Source organism: Filicampus tigris, chromosome 11 (assembly GCF_054856515.1).
Source record: "Filicampus tigris isolate MCC_2025a chromosome 11, RoL_Ftig_1.0, whole genome shotgun sequence".
Classification (NCBI taxonomy): Eukaryota; Metazoa; Chordata; class Actinopteri; order Syngnathiformes; family Syngnathidae; genus Filicampus; species Filicampus tigris.
In genome coordinates, this window is record NC_141227.1 from 22,269,845 (window position 1) to 22,286,407 (window position 16,563).

At 41.8% G+C, this 16,563-nt stretch overlaps 1 protein-coding gene across 2 annotated transcripts; it reads right to left on the minus strand.

Annotated features, from left to right (window-relative positions):
• Positions 1-3,237: 3,237 nt before the first annotated feature.
• Positions 3,238-15,498, minus strand: wnt8b (wingless-type MMTV integration site family, member 8b). Of its 2 annotated transcripts, XM_086045611.1 has the most exons (7): positions 15,155-15,498; positions 13,094-13,212; positions 11,268-11,301; positions 9,677-9,815; positions 7,600-7,725; positions 6,398-6,540; positions 3,238-4,498 (listed from the first exon to the last, which is right to left on the minus strand). In XM_086045611.1, exons 1-7 carry the CDS (start codon positions 15,260-15,262, stop codon positions 3,929-3,931), a joined length of 1,239 nt encoding a protein of 412 aa, XP_085901737.1. In that variant the 5' UTR covers positions 15,263-15,498; the 3' UTR covers positions 3,238-3,928. The 2 variants fall into 2 exon arrangements, with proteins under 2 accessions (XP_085901737.1, XP_085901738.1); XM_086045612.1 differs by lacking the exon at positions 15,155-15,498 and having other exon boundaries at positions 13,094-13,700.
• Between the last annotated feature and the right edge of the window lie 1,065 nt (positions 15,499-16,563).

Sequence of the window (16,563 nt, forward strand, 5' to 3'; positions counted from 1 at the left end):
TGAATATGCCTGTTAACTGTTGCATTTTAACTTGTAAGACTATTTTAAACTTTGGCCTCAACGAAAAGGAGAATCATACCAATTTTGAATGACTGTTGCTAAAATGCTAACAGTCATTAGGCTATGCTGACATACAGCAACATAGCATCTAGAGTATAAAAAACTACAAAGGCAGAGCAACAAAGACTCAACTTTGTGCCCCGTGAGCAAGTAATTGTGAGAGTCAATAAAATGCTAACATGCTAATTGTTCTTATGCTAACATTTAGCAAGGAGTGACTCAAAGGGTGCATCCTGAACTCTCCAAACACGCTCTGCTCAGCTCCGAGCCTCCGAGCGTTGCCTCTCCAAACAGACCTACTCTCGGTAGTGTTAGGCTGTCAAAGTGAATTTTCAGAACGCACCGCGGAAAGCACTGAGGTAGAGAGATAAGGATTTTAAATTGGGCGCTGAGGTTGGGTATATTTTTTAACGTTAATAGCTGAAGTGATAACATGCTAACTGTGCTTATGCTAATATTTAGCAACCTGAATCCAGAAAGCACTGAGGTAGAGCGATCAGGATTTTAAATTGTTGTAACTGTTTTTATAACATACAACGTGATATGATGCCATTTTTTTTTCTGGGAGTGTAGAACAGATTAATAGTATTTCTATTCATTTCAATGACAGGAAATGATGCGTGAAATATCTTTCCTAGCTTATCTCAGATCTGGGCCTCCAACATGGCGGTCAAGCAAATGTATTTGTTGTTTCCCGCTAAAATCTTGTTTCAACATTTTTTTTAATTCCTTATGTTTGAGAAATGCATCCGCACTTCTATCAGAGTGCGAGTAATTTAGCCTAAAAGTGATGGTCAACAAACGTTTGTGAGAAAGAGGCTGCTGGAAATCCTACACTTCCTGCTCGCTGTCGTCCATCTCTCCCCCGCCACCTTGTGCTCATGTGGGTTGGCAAATTGGACATGGCAGGGCCGGCCCGCGAACATGGAACTTCAGACCCCTCGGTCGGAGGTCGCGTCGCCTGCTGGGTGGGGGCAAATGTTTGTGTGTCTGAGTCATGATCAACATAAAGCGCAGCAATGCTTTTTTTTTTTCGCTTGAGGATGAATACATGATAAATGGGAAGAACGTTAAGTGGACAGTAACTGGACGGATTCGGTTAATCTTTCAAATTAGAGGTGTCATATTAGAGTAGATTGCTCACAAAGATTTGTCTCAGGTAGTTGAAGCCAATACACGGCAAACAACCATAGTAACAAAATTTGCATTTAGGGCATAAAAACATAAGTGCGGCGAGTCATTAAGCAATGTAAGACGACCAGTAATGTGGCAGTACTGATACAATTACAAACGTATACTGCAGCGAGTCATCAAGCAATTTAAAGAGTCTAGTACACTAAAAATAAATAAATAAAACATGAACTTTTAAAAATGGAAGTAATCCATCACACAAAATATTTGAGCTTTGAGTCACGTTAATAATTCATTTAGTGAAACCTGATATTTTTAACTTGTAACTTCATTCTTAAGGTGAAGAATAGTATTGTTCCCCCCTCCCCATTTAAAGAACTAACATTATTGCCATGAATGTTGATAATTTATTTTTTAAGTTGTTCCAACTTAAATGACTGTTTTAGCTCCAAAAACGTATTTTTTTTACAATGCATGTTTACATAGCTTTAGCATTTAGCTTTGGGTGCTAACAGTCCAGTGTCCACAGGGCAACATATCTGGAATGCTGCTTTTCATGCCGGGCAGAGTGATCCCGCCGGGGCATGCGGGGGTTCATCGGAGGGGGGGGGGGGGTGTCTTTTGATTATCGTGATTTGCTAAATAAGATGTCAACAAGGTGTTTCCTTGACACATTATTGAGCCAAAGGAGGAAGGTGCAGAAACCGCTCCCCCTTCTTTCTCAATGGGACCTCTAATCTTCTCTTTCTCGTCTGAAGGGGTTGGCCCTCGGCTGCCATGCGCTGGCCCCTGCCAGGTCGGGCCTGGCACTTCTTCCGCTCGCTTGGCAGGCATGTGTTTATAAAAGCCACTTGTTGGGGCACAATACTTGAACTAACTTCTTTTGAGGGAACAGTGTGAATCTGTGTAAAGCCTTTTCCCAAAGTCCTTTCGGAGGCGACGGGCCATTGAGAGCGCCCGGAGAAGGGGGATTACCTTCCTCGACAGCGGCGCATTCCCGAGAGAGCTGATTAGCTCCGCGTGCATTGTTAAATCGAGCAAAGGCAGGCCCTAGAGAAGTGAAAGGAGCCAAATAGGTGGGCCCGTCGGGATAAAACAGCCGCAGGAAGCCTTGCACAAGTTTCCCCAACATTCACCCCCCACCCCACCCCTGCCTGAACACGCCGCTAAGGAGGCGCGGCGTGAAAAAGGAGATTAGCATACAAAATTAGAGGCGGGATGATTTTTATAAGGGCGACTTGCCTCATGGCCTCCTCCAAGATGCCCCCTCCAGGGTATACTACTCTGTCTGGACAAAGTTAATTAAACTAGTATTAAACAGTAAAGAAACTCGGGCGTTCTTTTGAGGATTACCAAGACGAGGGAGGTTACAGGAGGGATTTGTTGTGGGGGCGAAATTGAGAAAGGCAGGATGAAGAGAAGTTGAAGGGGTTTTCCTTTCTTTCCCGACCCCACCTTGAGGACCCTAACCCCCTTGTGTGAACAATGCGAGGGGTCACGGCTATGTTTACTTCAAAACGACAGTCACGAGACGAGGCGGAATGATACCAGGAAGGATTTATTATTCTTTCATTACAGCTGAATAGAAAACAAACAAAACGGCTAACAACACAACTAAGGTAAGGCGGTGCAATAAATTAACAATGTACAGTACAAAGTGCTTCATCTTATTTACATTTAAATACATCAAGGGGGCGACAAACTGGTTAGAATTCAATTCGGATGAATTGTCATGACCTGGATGACTTAGAATCAACACGGACGATTCTTTCCAAAGTCATAGTAGTAATGACTTAAAGCGGAAGTCAACGTAAACATTATTTTTTTCAAGAATATGTTCTATGCAAGGCCACTAGTCGAAACAGGGCATTCGGATAAATATCGCGTTTGTGGATTAAGTGTTTATCCACTCGTTCTTAGCCATCTCTGGGGGGCGGCCATTTTGTCTTCTGTCGACTGAAAATGACATCACAACTGCTCAGGTAACGACCAATCACGGCTCAGATTCAGAAAACAGGTCAGCCGTGATTGGTCGTCGTGAGCAGTTGCGATGTCGTTTTCAGTCGACAGAAGACAAAATGGCCGCCCCCAGAGATGGCTAAGAACAAGTGCATTTTGCTGCTGAATTTATTGAAGGCAAAATGAATCAGAATGCCGTGTTTCAAGTAGTGGGCCTGCTGGGAACATATTCTTGAAAAAAATATGTTTGGGTTGACTCGGTCCTTAATCGGGCATGACCGATTAATCGGCTGGCCGATATTTTGCATGTTTTAGATGTTTCCCTCCTCCGACACACCTGATTCAAATGATGAATTCATCATCAAGCTCTGCAGTAGCCTGATAGCGATCCTGAACTTGGACTCCTGTGATTGAAAGTCTTCAATGAATCTAATCTGCGTGTTTTGGGAATGTGGGAGGAAACGGAGTACCCGGAGGAAACTCACGCAAGCGCTGCAAAGCCCGGATTTGAACCCTCAACCTCTGAACTGTGAGGTGAAAGTGCTAACCGTGCTGCCTACACTATGTACTTTTTCAAAAGCCTAATTGTAATTTGTGAAAAAAAAAATCCCCCGACAGTCGTTTTATTTCAGGAAAAATCTCTCTGAATTTGACGTTTTTTTTTTTTTTGTCTTACCGAATATTTCAAGCAGTTGTCTTGAGATTGTCTTTTTTTTTTTTTTTTTTTTTTTTTCTCTGAAAACCTTTCCCTCCATATGTGACCCAAAGTATTCCAGGCTCAGTGCTTCTTGCCGGGCTTGAGGGTCTTACGTCGTCCGCCCGCACTCTCGTTCCTCCCCCTGGCGCCTCCTTTCTTCACGCAGAAGAATTTGGTCACCGTCTTTCGGCACTGTTCGCACTTGACCGCGCAGCACCAGTGGAACTTACAGTTGCAGCTGGACACCGTCTCGGCCTTGCGCTCCTCCACGGCCAGGCCGCACTCGCCGCACAGCCTCTTGCAGCTGCGCTTCTCCCACTTACTCAAGTTCTTGCCCTTCTTCAGGCACTCGCGGCCCTCGGTGCCCGGCAGGCCCAGCGTGCGGTTCTCCAGGCAGTAGTCGGGCGAGTCTTCCAGGTGGACCAGCTCCTTGCGGGAGATGGAGCTGAAGGACTCGGCCACGGCCCCCCGGCCGGCCGCGCTGTTCCCGGCCCCGCGGAGGAGGTCCACCTTCAGGGCTCTGTGGTACTTCTCCTTCAGGTAGTTGCCCACCTCCCTGAACTCGGGCAGCTGCAGCCAGCAGGTCTGCGTGGTGCAGCTCCCTGACACCCCGTGGCACTTGCACGTCTTCTGCATGGTCCCCTTCACCGCCTGCAGTCGGGATAAACCAGCTGGTGAGCTTTAAATAGACCAGCGATTCCTAACCGCGCGAGATCGTTGGGAACTGTTGGGAAATCGGAAGCGCTAGCGGGGGTGGGAATTCCGTCAGACTGACGCCCGTTTTGATGACGATGGACGAATGACGGGACGCTTTTTTTAAAAAAATGACGGACTAAGCACTGACGGAAGTGGATTCTCGTCCGTCAGAGCGAGCGTCACTAACCGCGTCGGTCGTTGGCGGCCCGTCACGGACGGACGCCCGTCGTAAATAATTATTTCATACAGATTAGATCGCAAGACTGCCTCGAAGAAGAGTAGCCACAAGGGACAGACGAGGTACCAAAACTCCATCCCAAACCCAAATAGCAGTGAACAGATGGGATGTTCAGTATTAGAGATAGACCGATATACTTTTTTCAGGGCCGACACCGATTATTGGTAGTCAAGGAGGCCGATAACCGATATTTGGAGCCGATATTCACTAAAATGCCGATTTTCACTAAAAAGGAAAATATTGGCGTCAAAATAAAAAAATAAAACTCTGAACTTTGTTTAATCGTCTTTGAGCATACGTTTATTGAACAATTTTTCAGATTTGCACAAAGTTGATTTTTTTTTTTTTTTAATGATTAGAAATGTTTTCCTGTGTGGCCATCTTTGTTGTAAAATTCTAACAAAAAGAGATATCGTATTGTATTGATTTCAAATAAAAACAAAAGGTGCATAGTGTTCCCATTGGTCAGTAGAATCTCTTATAAAGTTCGCTGAAAATTCAAATCAATACTTCCTTGAAGTTAACAGTTTTAAATTGATTCATCATCGGCCGTCAGATTTTTAAAAAACGGCCGATACCGATATCATCAAAATACTGAATATCGGCCTGGCCAATAATCGGCCTGGCGAATAATCGGTCTATCCCTATTCAGTATCCCCTTAACTGGGGTCTTTTCAAACAAATGGATTGTGTCCTCAACACGGCATACTCCAGTAAAACAAAAAGCCTGAACTCGCAGTCAAAGACAAAGGTGAGCGCCCCAAGGTCCCCGGCTGTATTTTTGTTGTCGTCGGCGCTTCCTGACTTCAACCAACACAAAACATCTGTCGCTTGAAAAGAGGACGTCCTCTTGTTCTTTTTGTCAATCCAAAAGTTTCACATCAAGTACCCGTCCGCGCCTCCCCCTTGAAGAAACGCGAGTATTTATTTAGCCCGTTCATTATCATCATGTTTTCCGAGAGTGACGAGACCCAATGGAGAGTCCCATTGAGTGGGGATATGAAAAAGGATTTTTTTTTTAACCCGACCCCCCCCCCCCCCCCCCATTCTGTGCCCATTTTTTTCTGTTACAATGATGCTCCAGGTGCCGTGGGGATCCCGGGGCCCGACGGGGGGGTTGCAAAGGCACCGTCGACAAAGAACACTTCAGCTGCACGCCTGTGGTCCCCTCAGACTACCTCCGGAGCCGGACAAAGACCGACATAAATGTGGGATCCTTATTGCAAGAATAAAACTAAACACTTATTTAAAAAAACGGGGGGATAATACGGAACGCCGCGCAATGTCTGGCTCCCCTGGATCTCCAATTAGGCTTGCACGCCGGCGATCCTGCGATTCTCGAGTTGAGGGATTGTCATTCAGAGCTGGTAAATAGGCCCTTCTGGTACAGCGAACACACTGTTATGGCCGGGGGACGAGTGGCACCTCACTTATAGCCGCGTGAAAGGGAATTCTTGGGTGGCACACTCGCCGAGATGCGTGGGGGCACGGATGAAATCAGACGGAAGGCCGAGAAGGAGTCCCAAGAATATCAACGTCCCTATCGCTTGCAAACACCCCCCCCCCCCCAATAAAAAAAAAATGAAAGCTAGCAATCAGTGGATGCTAAAGCGTACCTTCCTGCCAGCTTCATTGTTGTGCAGATTCATAGCCGCTCGGGCATCCTGGCCGGTCTCCAAAGCGTCGACAAACTGTTTGGCGATGGCCTCGCCGAAGCCGACGTTGTCGCTGCAGCCCCCCCACAACCAACCGTGACCACCTGGAAGAACAAAAACGGTAAAAACGTACCCCGCTGCCTTTCCTTTTAAAGATCGATTCATTTGACTAACGTGAGAATTTGAATTATTGGTCGTCGCAGTCATCATTTTTGTTCAAGAAGAAATGTCGCAATAGGAGTAATAGATATGAGTAATAAATTGTTCATATTTGTAATGCCAAAATGTCTTGAGCGTTCTGAAATGAAGCGTCATGATTTGCAGTAGGTTTTGTGAAGATACAATCGGTACATTATTGGAAATAGAATCTCCAATTCCTTGGCGTCTTCAGAGTTGCTTTTTTGGGGAGTCCTTTCCACTCATAACGAGAGCCTCATTATGTTGTCGCAACACACCTGAGGGATCTGTGAGCTGAAGTGGCAGGATGAGGGCTGCCTCATTTTCTATTCACACAATAGCAGGTGTTATTTCTGAGACCTATGCATGAATTTGTGAACGCGCCGAAACTTTATTATTATTATTATTATTATTATTTATTATTATTTACTTTTATTATCAATGAGGGTAAAGACATTCACTAGTTCGGGTTACAAAAGTGTCATTGGCTTTACTGACATCCAACTCCGGCTGATGTGACTCACGAGGCCACGCCCCTTAAAGGCACAACTCCAATACGCCACAGTCCACGGAGCAATTACGCTTTGAAAAAAAATTGTCTATGGTCATCGTTTTTGCGGCGGATTCATGGCATTTGAATTGATTTGAATGGGGCAAATCAAGCCATGACAAATATCATATTGTCTGTCGTTTTCTGCTCAAATGCATGATGATAAAAAACGCATTTTGGTATCAGTCCTATTAATTCGGTGCCAGATATTTTCAGACCCTCTTTAACCCTAACGTTTGAAAAAATATTTTAAAAGATAGAAAGAAATTCCTGGGATCGAATGGCTGGACTATGAAAAGACAAATAATGATCTCCTTGAGTTAAATAAATATTGATCGATGAACTCATTCGATTCCAAAGACGTTTTTTTTTTTTTTTTTTTTATCGTCAAGACAGAAAGGAGCTGTGACAGACGTTATTTTACAATAACTCTCACCTCGTTGTCCGTTCCTGCTGTCGTCGCAGCCGCAGTTGTCGAAATCCCCCAGACTGCAGTTCCTGGTCAGCGTGTACATGACGCCCGCTGAGCTGATGGCGTGCACGAAGGCCGTCTCCCGATTGGCTGCCGGAGACACTCGTTGAAACATCATCACGAGAATGCTACAAGTCCACTAGGATGTTGTTTGAAGTTTTTTTTTGTTTTGTTTTTTTTAGCCTTACGGCTAACCCCACACATTCCAGACCCGACGGGCAATTGGTGAAAATCCATACAGTGTAAGAACTTTTTCAAATATTATTTGACTCCTCCCACACGTGTGAAAATTAAAAGACACTTTTGGAAGAAAATGGAAATGTATTTGAATGCCTACACGAACATTTCAAGCATCAAATGTAGCAAAATAACGCAGGTTTTTTGTCGTGCCGGTGTGTTGCACATGCATGTGCCTTTAAGAGGCGGGGCCTGGTGGCGTGGCATGTGACGTCAAGCAGGTCTCATGGCGTTCCTGCGTTTTGACGAGCAAAAATCCGCAAATAATTTACCTTTATTATTCATTCAAAAAAAAAAAAAAAAGAACAACTGTTTTCCTAATTTCTTCCTTTCTCATCGTGTCAATCACAATTGAGCATTAGTTTGTTCGTTTTTTTTTTTTTGTTTTTTTTTTTTTTTACCACAGCCCTTTTATTGTATAGCTCTCTATTGTCCCTAATCAAACGTCTGGTGAATTTCATTCCATGCGCATGGCGGTCCGCCTTCTTCCCGATGCTAATTGGCTTTGTGCGTCGCATTCACGACTAGCGCTGATCCAGTGAGACTGTTGGATTAGCCTGTTTGTTTTGGCACGTGCAACAAAAGGCAATGCGACAGTCCCACACCGGGGATGGCGGCGATGAAAAGCCGCTTGAGCTTTTTGTTCCATATTGGTCAATGTACCAGTACGCTCTTTTGTCCAATTTCGGCGCACTGCATTGTCGTACTAGTGAAGCCATCTTGTCGAGATCAAAACTGTGTGATACTAGGACTACTGGTGATACAACATACTACTAGTATGCCAACATTTTCCTTCTCCTGTACAGAAATGTCACATAGAAATGGGAGAAAAATAACATGACTAGTAAGACAGTTGTACTAGTGCACCCTAGTTGTATAGTACTAGTAGTGCACAATTTTGCCTCACTATTAACATGTAGCCGTCCTACTAGTATGCCAAAGCTGCCCACTCCCCAAAAAATAAAAAAATGACACACTGGATGAACACAACTACATTTGGGGCAGGTTGCCCATCCATTTTATTTCTACAGCTCCAACTCCAACTCATCCTTGAGTTGCTCAAACTTCAGCTTCAGGAAACACAGCCAAATTCAAATATGCACAATTTAAATTCCTCAAGTGTTATTTGCAGTGGGTCCTATCACGTAATATCTCTTTCTACAAAAACAGTTGGGTTAAAAATAACACCGTTTTAGGTCAAAAATGGACCAATCCACGAATTGGGTCAATTTGACCCACCTTCTTGCAGCCCAATTTTTTTGGGGTTGTTTTGTACAAAACGACCCATTTTTTTTTTGTTGTCTGCAAAAACAACCCAGAAAGTTGGGTCAAATTGACCCAAGTAGTGGATCGGTCCTTTTTTGACCCAAAATTGTGTTATTTTTAACCCAATTGTTTTTAGAGCGGTGTGCAGAAATGTCAGACAGTGATGGAAGACACTAGTGAGGGAAAAAAATACTCCACTGAAAAAAAAAATTGGGCGAACTCAACATTTTAAGGCAACAAACCGCAATCAAATTTTAAGTTGGGCAATATTTCAAGTTTTGCAGATGTGAAAACTTTCCCGCATTTCACAACGATAAAATTTACAGACACTATTGCCCCCCCCCCCCACCCCAACTTAAAGTACTAGTACGCCCATGCGCTGGATTGTCTTACAAGGACAAAGCGCCTACTAGCGCAAAGGCCTTCAGCTGAGCGTAATGTTGAACTCGTAGGCCAAAAGTGGCACTAGTAGTGGACAAAACATAACACCGGGACTGAGACGCTGAGTGTCGAATTCCGTGCAGCGCGGCGCTCTTACCGCTGCGCAGGCCGCTGTGCGTGGACAACTGCAGAGCTCTCTCAGGGCAGTTCCAGCGATCCCATCCAAACTGGTACTTGCACTCCTCGATGCCGCTCTGGGCCCCCGCCGCCACGCTGCTGGAGTAGATCAGGTACGCCTGCACGGGGGACACGACCCGATGAGCCCATAGACAGAAATCCAAGACAAGAGCCGGATCACATACGGAGCCCTTTTGACTTTTGAATGGGTTCTTACGGTGTTCATACTCTATGCCCTTCCATGCGGGAAAGGAGAGCCGCAGTCGGCAGCTTTGACTTTTCTGCCATTTGTTGAACGGTAAGACAATCTGTTTGAAAGGTTTGTACCGTTTGATAAATATGAGCTTCTTCTTTTTTGGGGGGAATTTCAAAACAAAAGCCTGAAAAGAACATTTTGGGGTGGCGGCCTGTACCTCTAATTTCCCCACTTTTTGATGAATCATTCCGACTTTAATGTGTTCATTTCACTCCTAATCCATTTTCCCCAAATTTTCAAAATAAAAGTACAAAATTCTAATTTGGGGGCTTTTACCTGTTAGCATATTTTGTTCTTGACCGATTCAAACCGTCCCAACTTTAAATTGGTCAGATCATTGCTATTCCAATTTTATTTTCAGAATTTCAAAATAAAAGCCCCCAAATTAAGATCTTATTCTAATATTTACCTCTACTTTTCACATTTCTTGGCTGATCCAAACCATTCCAACTTTAAACTGTTCCACTAATTCTCATTTATTAATGTTTTTCAAAATTTCAAAATAATAGAATAAAAAATTAACATTTGGGGATTTTTTTACCTCCAATTTCAACTTTTTTTTTTTTTTTTTTAACAGATTCAAACCGTTCCGACTTATTCTTATTCCCAATTTTTTTTTTTCGAAATTTCAAAATAAATGCGAAAAACCACCATTTGTATTCATTTATTTACCTTCTCTACTCATTTGTAAGAAAAAAAAAAACTTTTCATTGACATTAAAGGCTCAAATAATGAAACAGGGCAAGCCCGCCTTTGCAAATACGCCTTCCGGCCTCGCGAGACTCACTGGGCCCATTCAGAATTTCCGCTGGAATTTTCTGGTTGATTCTTGTATTTGTGACGTGATAGTGGATCACGTATCAAATGCGCTGCCCACCACTATGAGCGTGTGAATGATCATACGGCTAATATGTCTCAAGTGGCCTTCTTTTTTCTTCCTTTTTCTGTGGTGGAGTGTATAGCACCTCACACACACACACACACACACACACACACGCATGCACGCACACGGGGGCCCAGGGTCTCGCTAATGATGACCACCCACTAAAGCAATAGCCGCCCTTGCCTCTTAACACATTCACCCGCTGCTACACACACACACAACCTCTCAATAAGGTCAAGTGTACGCATGCAGGAGGGGAAAAGAATGAGGACGAATATGGCTGCATGAATCCCACATGGGTACGGCACAAAAACGTGAAGGGGGAAGAAACACACACACACACACACACACACACACGCACATAGTGAGGAAAAAGCGGGAGCAAGTTTTCCGTGGGGATGGGAAGGAGAGATCAAAAGGAAATTGGCTTACCTTGGGTCCAGTCATCAAGAAATTATTCACTGACCTGGAAAAGGAGACAGCTTATTGGACTCCGGGAAGCTCAGTGTCCATAACACATTCCGCTCATTAGCGCATGGGAAACTGTCACACACAACCGATAAGGACGGAAATATCCCATAATAGTCACATTGCCGCTGCTGTTTCTATACGTTAGCGACAATTGAGTTCGTTGCATCCACCAGGAAATGGATCGTTTCAAGTCATTTGGAGTGAGCAATGCCGACGTGGATTTTATGCAAACAACGAGCAGACGACGTGAATAAGGCACATTTCAAGACAGGGGTGCGCTGAAATGCAAGAGAATTTTTCTCCGTGACCATGTCAGAAATTGCAGACGTTTGTATCTCAAGTCGTCTTTCCCCATTGAAATGAATGGAAATGTTCTTAATTCGTTCCAGCTCCCCGCTAAAAACAAAATGTGTGTGTTTTTTGTTTGTTTGTTTGTTTGTTTTGTTGTTTTTTTGGAGTGGGTGATTACTGAAAAGTAATGCTTTTGGGGGTTTGGGGATTCTGCCCGACAGCAGCAAATTATGTTTTATTATTAATGACAACTACCAGTTTAATAGTTTAGACTACTTTCAGAATAGATGTGTCTCCTTCTTTCACTTTTTAAAAAAATGGTATTTGTTTTCCCTTTTTATGTTATTTGTGGTTTCCTTACATATTAACCAAATTGTAACTTTATTGTGTTTCTGTATTTTCGATACTGTAGAATATACTGCGGGACCTCTCTGTGAAAAGTGCTATATAAATCAAATTTAATTATTTACTTGCTGACCTTCTAACTTATTTTCTTACCTATTTATTTACATACTCATTTACTTGTTGACTTCTATGCCTATATGAATTTTTATAGCCTAAATGCTTATTTGCTAACCTATCTATATACTTATTGACTTACAGATATTTTTACTTATTCTCTTATTTACTTTTAACTTTTTTGACTTAGCTATTGTTACTTTATCACTTACTAGGTTACTTATGTGCTTGCATACCTATATGATTTACTTATATACTTATTTACTTACACACAAAAAAAAATGATGGTTGAATTTACTCAATTATATTTCGTCAGGTGGTTGCACAAAATACAAAATTTTAAGGAGATGTATAGTTTACTTAAAAAATGTATCTTGATTCAGATGATTATATTTCGTGCAACCTTTTTGAAGACATAAAATTGAGTAAATGATGCACGTCATTTTTTGCAGTGTACTTATTTTACTTACTTTTTAAACTTTTTTTTTTACATACTTGCGTACCCAGTTACTTATAGTTGCTTGTTGTTATTTACGTATCTGCTTACTTACTTACTTACTTACTTAAACTTACTTTCAAATTACAAAAAAAAAAACCGCATCATTTTAATTTAAGCATGTGTGGCGTTTTTTCTTTTACATTTTTTTTTTTTTTTTTTACACATATATCATTTTTAAAAATGTGCATGACCCTTGTGATGACAAGCGGTCACTTTGAAATGATACTATTCAAATCCATTGAATTGTAATGCATCCCAAAAAATTGAGGACATCTCATTGACTTGCAATGCTCCAATGAACACTATTTCTCTTGTGACTTCTGTTGCTGTCCGTTGGTTTGACCCCACAACGATGAACATACAAAACCAGAGCAACTGATCATTTTTGCAGTGCCCCCTATATCAAGACTCTTACAAAAAAGATACTCTGCTAACTTTGAAGCAACCCCCCCATTCCCCCCCCCCCCGCCCCCACCCCACCCCCAGAATGAACCGCATTGCACTACGACGCAAAAAAAGTGAGGCGGATTGCACTCACCAGCAGCAGTAGGACCTCATGTGCGCCAGCAGGATGAAACTGTAGAAGCAAACCTCCCAGTGCATGAACATGCTGACAGGTGACGAAGGAGATGGAGACTGAAGAGCTTCGCCTGCAAACTGCGGGAAGAGGAAGAGGAGGACGAGGATGAGGATGAGGAGGGGCATGCTCTGAAATGGAGCCGCTCTCTTCCTCAACGAGAGATGATCTGCTTAATTAAAGATCGCCTCCCCCCACCGTAACCTCTTCTTCCTATACCCTCGCGACCAATCCCGAGAGTCGCGGTGACTGAGACGATCAAAAGGGGCACCCTGGGCCTCGAGGGCCGGCGGCCCACCGGGACCGATCAGATTCGTCCGCGACTAAAGGAAAAAAAAAAAAAAAAAAAAGTACAACGCTGCAAGGAAAACAAAGAAAATCATCCAAGTGGTTGTCGGGAGGGATTAAGAGATGTTGGGGAGATAAGACACAAAATGTGTTTGTCATTCCATCAGTAATGGCGTCGTGGCGTTCAAGTATCAAAGCGGTGAAGTTGTTTTCATTCTTAATCCAATATTTGCACGCTGTTCAGGGAGTCGGCGCGCATGTGTTGGATTGGAATATAGAAACAAATTATAGTCCTCGGTTTATGACGGAGTCCCGTTACTGTGGCGACAACTTGTACTTTGATGTAAAAAGCATTCGATTATTTGATGTTATTTGTATATTTTTAAATGTCTTTGTGTTTCTTATGCAAAATGCACGCGCAGTGATGATCGTTTTTAATATCTGGTTGATTATTTAGTTGATTTAGGGATTTCTTTCAGTTCCCACAACAGCAACTTTAAATGATTTTTAAGTATATATATTTTTTAATCAAATAAAATGTTACTTTACAATATATATATAATAATATGTATATATATATTTGCACATTTTTTTAATCGAAAGTTATATATAGTACAATAGCTTTTATTTATTTTTTTAAATCCATCCCAAGAATTAAAATGCTTAATACGCCACAGAGAGTTCTCAGTATAAGGCGACTCGAACTTTTGGGGTTTTTTTTTTTTTTTGTTAAAAGTTAGCATGACGTCCTCATTTTACGACAGAATTCAGTTCATAAACGGCAGCAAAGCACACCTTTTTAGTTTGGCTTTCAACAACTTTTAAATAATTTATCTTTTCTTTTGATTGAAGATAATTCTATGTTTTGCTTTGAATGTTTTAAAGCACTTTGAGTTGCATTTTTATGTATGAAAAGTGCTATATAAATAAAATGTGATTGATTGATTGATTGAAAGTAACCCGTAATTGCACGTAAATTGTAACGAGCACAACTAATCTCGAAATCCGAATTACAGAAAAAAAAATGTGTGAAACCTGCACTTCTAGGCCATATAATGAAACAATGAAATGAAGAAAAAAAAAATCCTAATCCGTGGGTGTTCGGAACTTTAAAACGACGTATGTCGCGACCGCCTTTGGCAGTTGATCACCATTGATGACATTTGCATCCCAAATTCAGACGGTGCCGACACTTGCATGCAAGAGGGGCTCATTCATGTGCCCAAATCAATCCCGGCATGCATGCAGGTCCCTCTCCTTGGAAATACAACCTTCTTGTGTGCAAATTAGGATTAGGACAAAATACTTTCAAAGGATGTTTTTGGATTAAGATACAAAGAGGAATGCTTAAAAGAAAGGGCTTCATCCTGATGTGTGTGTGTGCGTGTGCGCGTGGGTTTTTAATGCATGAAGACGTCAGAATGTGGCCACTTGATTAGGTACACCCGAGTAATGAAAACATTATTAGAATCGTATACTCTATTTGTTTTTACCATACCTGGGGTGGTAGTATTTATTTATTTATTTGTATTTTTTATTTTTTTTTGCGGTCATTCCAGGATTGGAGGACAAATTCGGCAGCAACATTTTTTGAACACACAATTTATATCATGTTGTGTTCCAAGAAAAGCAGTTACTTCATTTGATTCGATCGTCCATTTTAACCACACAAGTCTTTACTTTATGAGATATTTGATTTGTCTTGTGCTATGTTTGACCCAACCCTGCACTCACCGTATATATCCTTGACAATTGCACAGGAATTGGTTGTTGCTTTTTCTTCTCTCTCTCCATGTGTCCACTGGAGACGAAATCCCTCCTTTGGCCGGTAAGTATCTTCATTTGTCCAGCAGATGGCACTACTGCACAGCTCCATAGGCCCCCATTACATTTTTTTTTCCTCGCGTCTTTTGCCCTTTATCTGATTCCACCGTGTTTTCTTGTTTCGTTAGCAGCTGCTTTGACGACCAACGATGACACACTGTCAAACGGGGAATGTCCAACAAACGAGACGGCGTGCGGCGCTATCTGAAAAATGCGCAGTGAGATAAGGACGCACGTGCGCACAATTATTTTTGCGTGTGCGTGTGACAAACCGGAGTCAGCCCGATGGCAATCACAAGGTTGTGTGCGGGACACTCAATTAACGTACAAGATGTCCTAGGGAGAAGAAAAAAAAACAGCATATATGTTATGTGTGTGTGCCATATTTTGCGATTCTGTATCACAATGTTAATTTGGTGCCCAAAAATCGAAACTTTAACTGATTTTAACTGGAACTGTTACCTGCTTGATTTGCTGTACTAACTATCGTTGCCATATATGTCAGTAATTTATATTTTAAAGCTGTTCCAACTAAAATTAGCCCCAAAACAAGTTGTGTATTTTGCAGTGTACTGCTCAAAAGTTTGGGGTCTCCCTTTTTCAGCAGCGTAGAAGAACACTCATATGCAAAGGGAAATTGTATCCAGAATATGTTATAATATGATGAGGCAGTACTTTTTAAAAATTATTATTTCCTGTGAGGGAAACCTTAACGTGTCAAATGTAATGCAACAAAATGATGAGCAACAGTTATCAGGTATAAAATTGCGTTTATTATGATGGACATTCTTTGAAAAGTGCTGGCTTTTTCTTTTCTTTTTTTTTTTTAATCAGTTGACACTGTAAAAATCGTCAACCGAACACTCATTAGTCACTTCTAAATAGCTATAACAACGCAAAAAATGATACCACACCATCTATTTGGATGATTTGTGCTTCGGTTTGTATTAGTAGATCACCCTTGCAAGGCATATCAAAACCCCCACACACGTGACTCCGGGATGTTTTGCTGCAGCGCGTTTCTGACTGACATTCTTATCTGAGGTTAAACCTTTATCTTCAAATCAAAAATAACAGCATAAACATATAAGGGAAAGGTTTCAGTGCTCGTGCAGAAAAACTCATTGACTCCTAGCCTATATATATATATATATATATATATATATATATATATATATATATATATATATATATATACACACACATATATATATTATATATATATTATATACATATACATATATACACACACACATATGTATTTTACACATATACATTATATATATATATATATATATATATATATATACACACACATA

Bases quoted from the DNA above. Each gene is read 5' to 3' on its own strand.
- wnt8b (XM_086045611.1), bottom strand. From the start codon at position 15,262: ATGAAGATACTTACCGGCCAAAGGAGGGATTTCGTCTCCAGTGGACAC. The intron at 13,213-15,154 runs GTGAGTGCAGGG...CTCTTCCCGCAG, and splicing joins AATTGTCAAGGATATATACG to TTTGCAGGCGAAGCTCTTCA. The intron at 9,816-11,267 runs GTAAGCCAATTT...TCCCCCGTGCAG, and splicing joins TCTTGATGACTGGACCCAAG to GCGTACCTGATCTACTCCAG.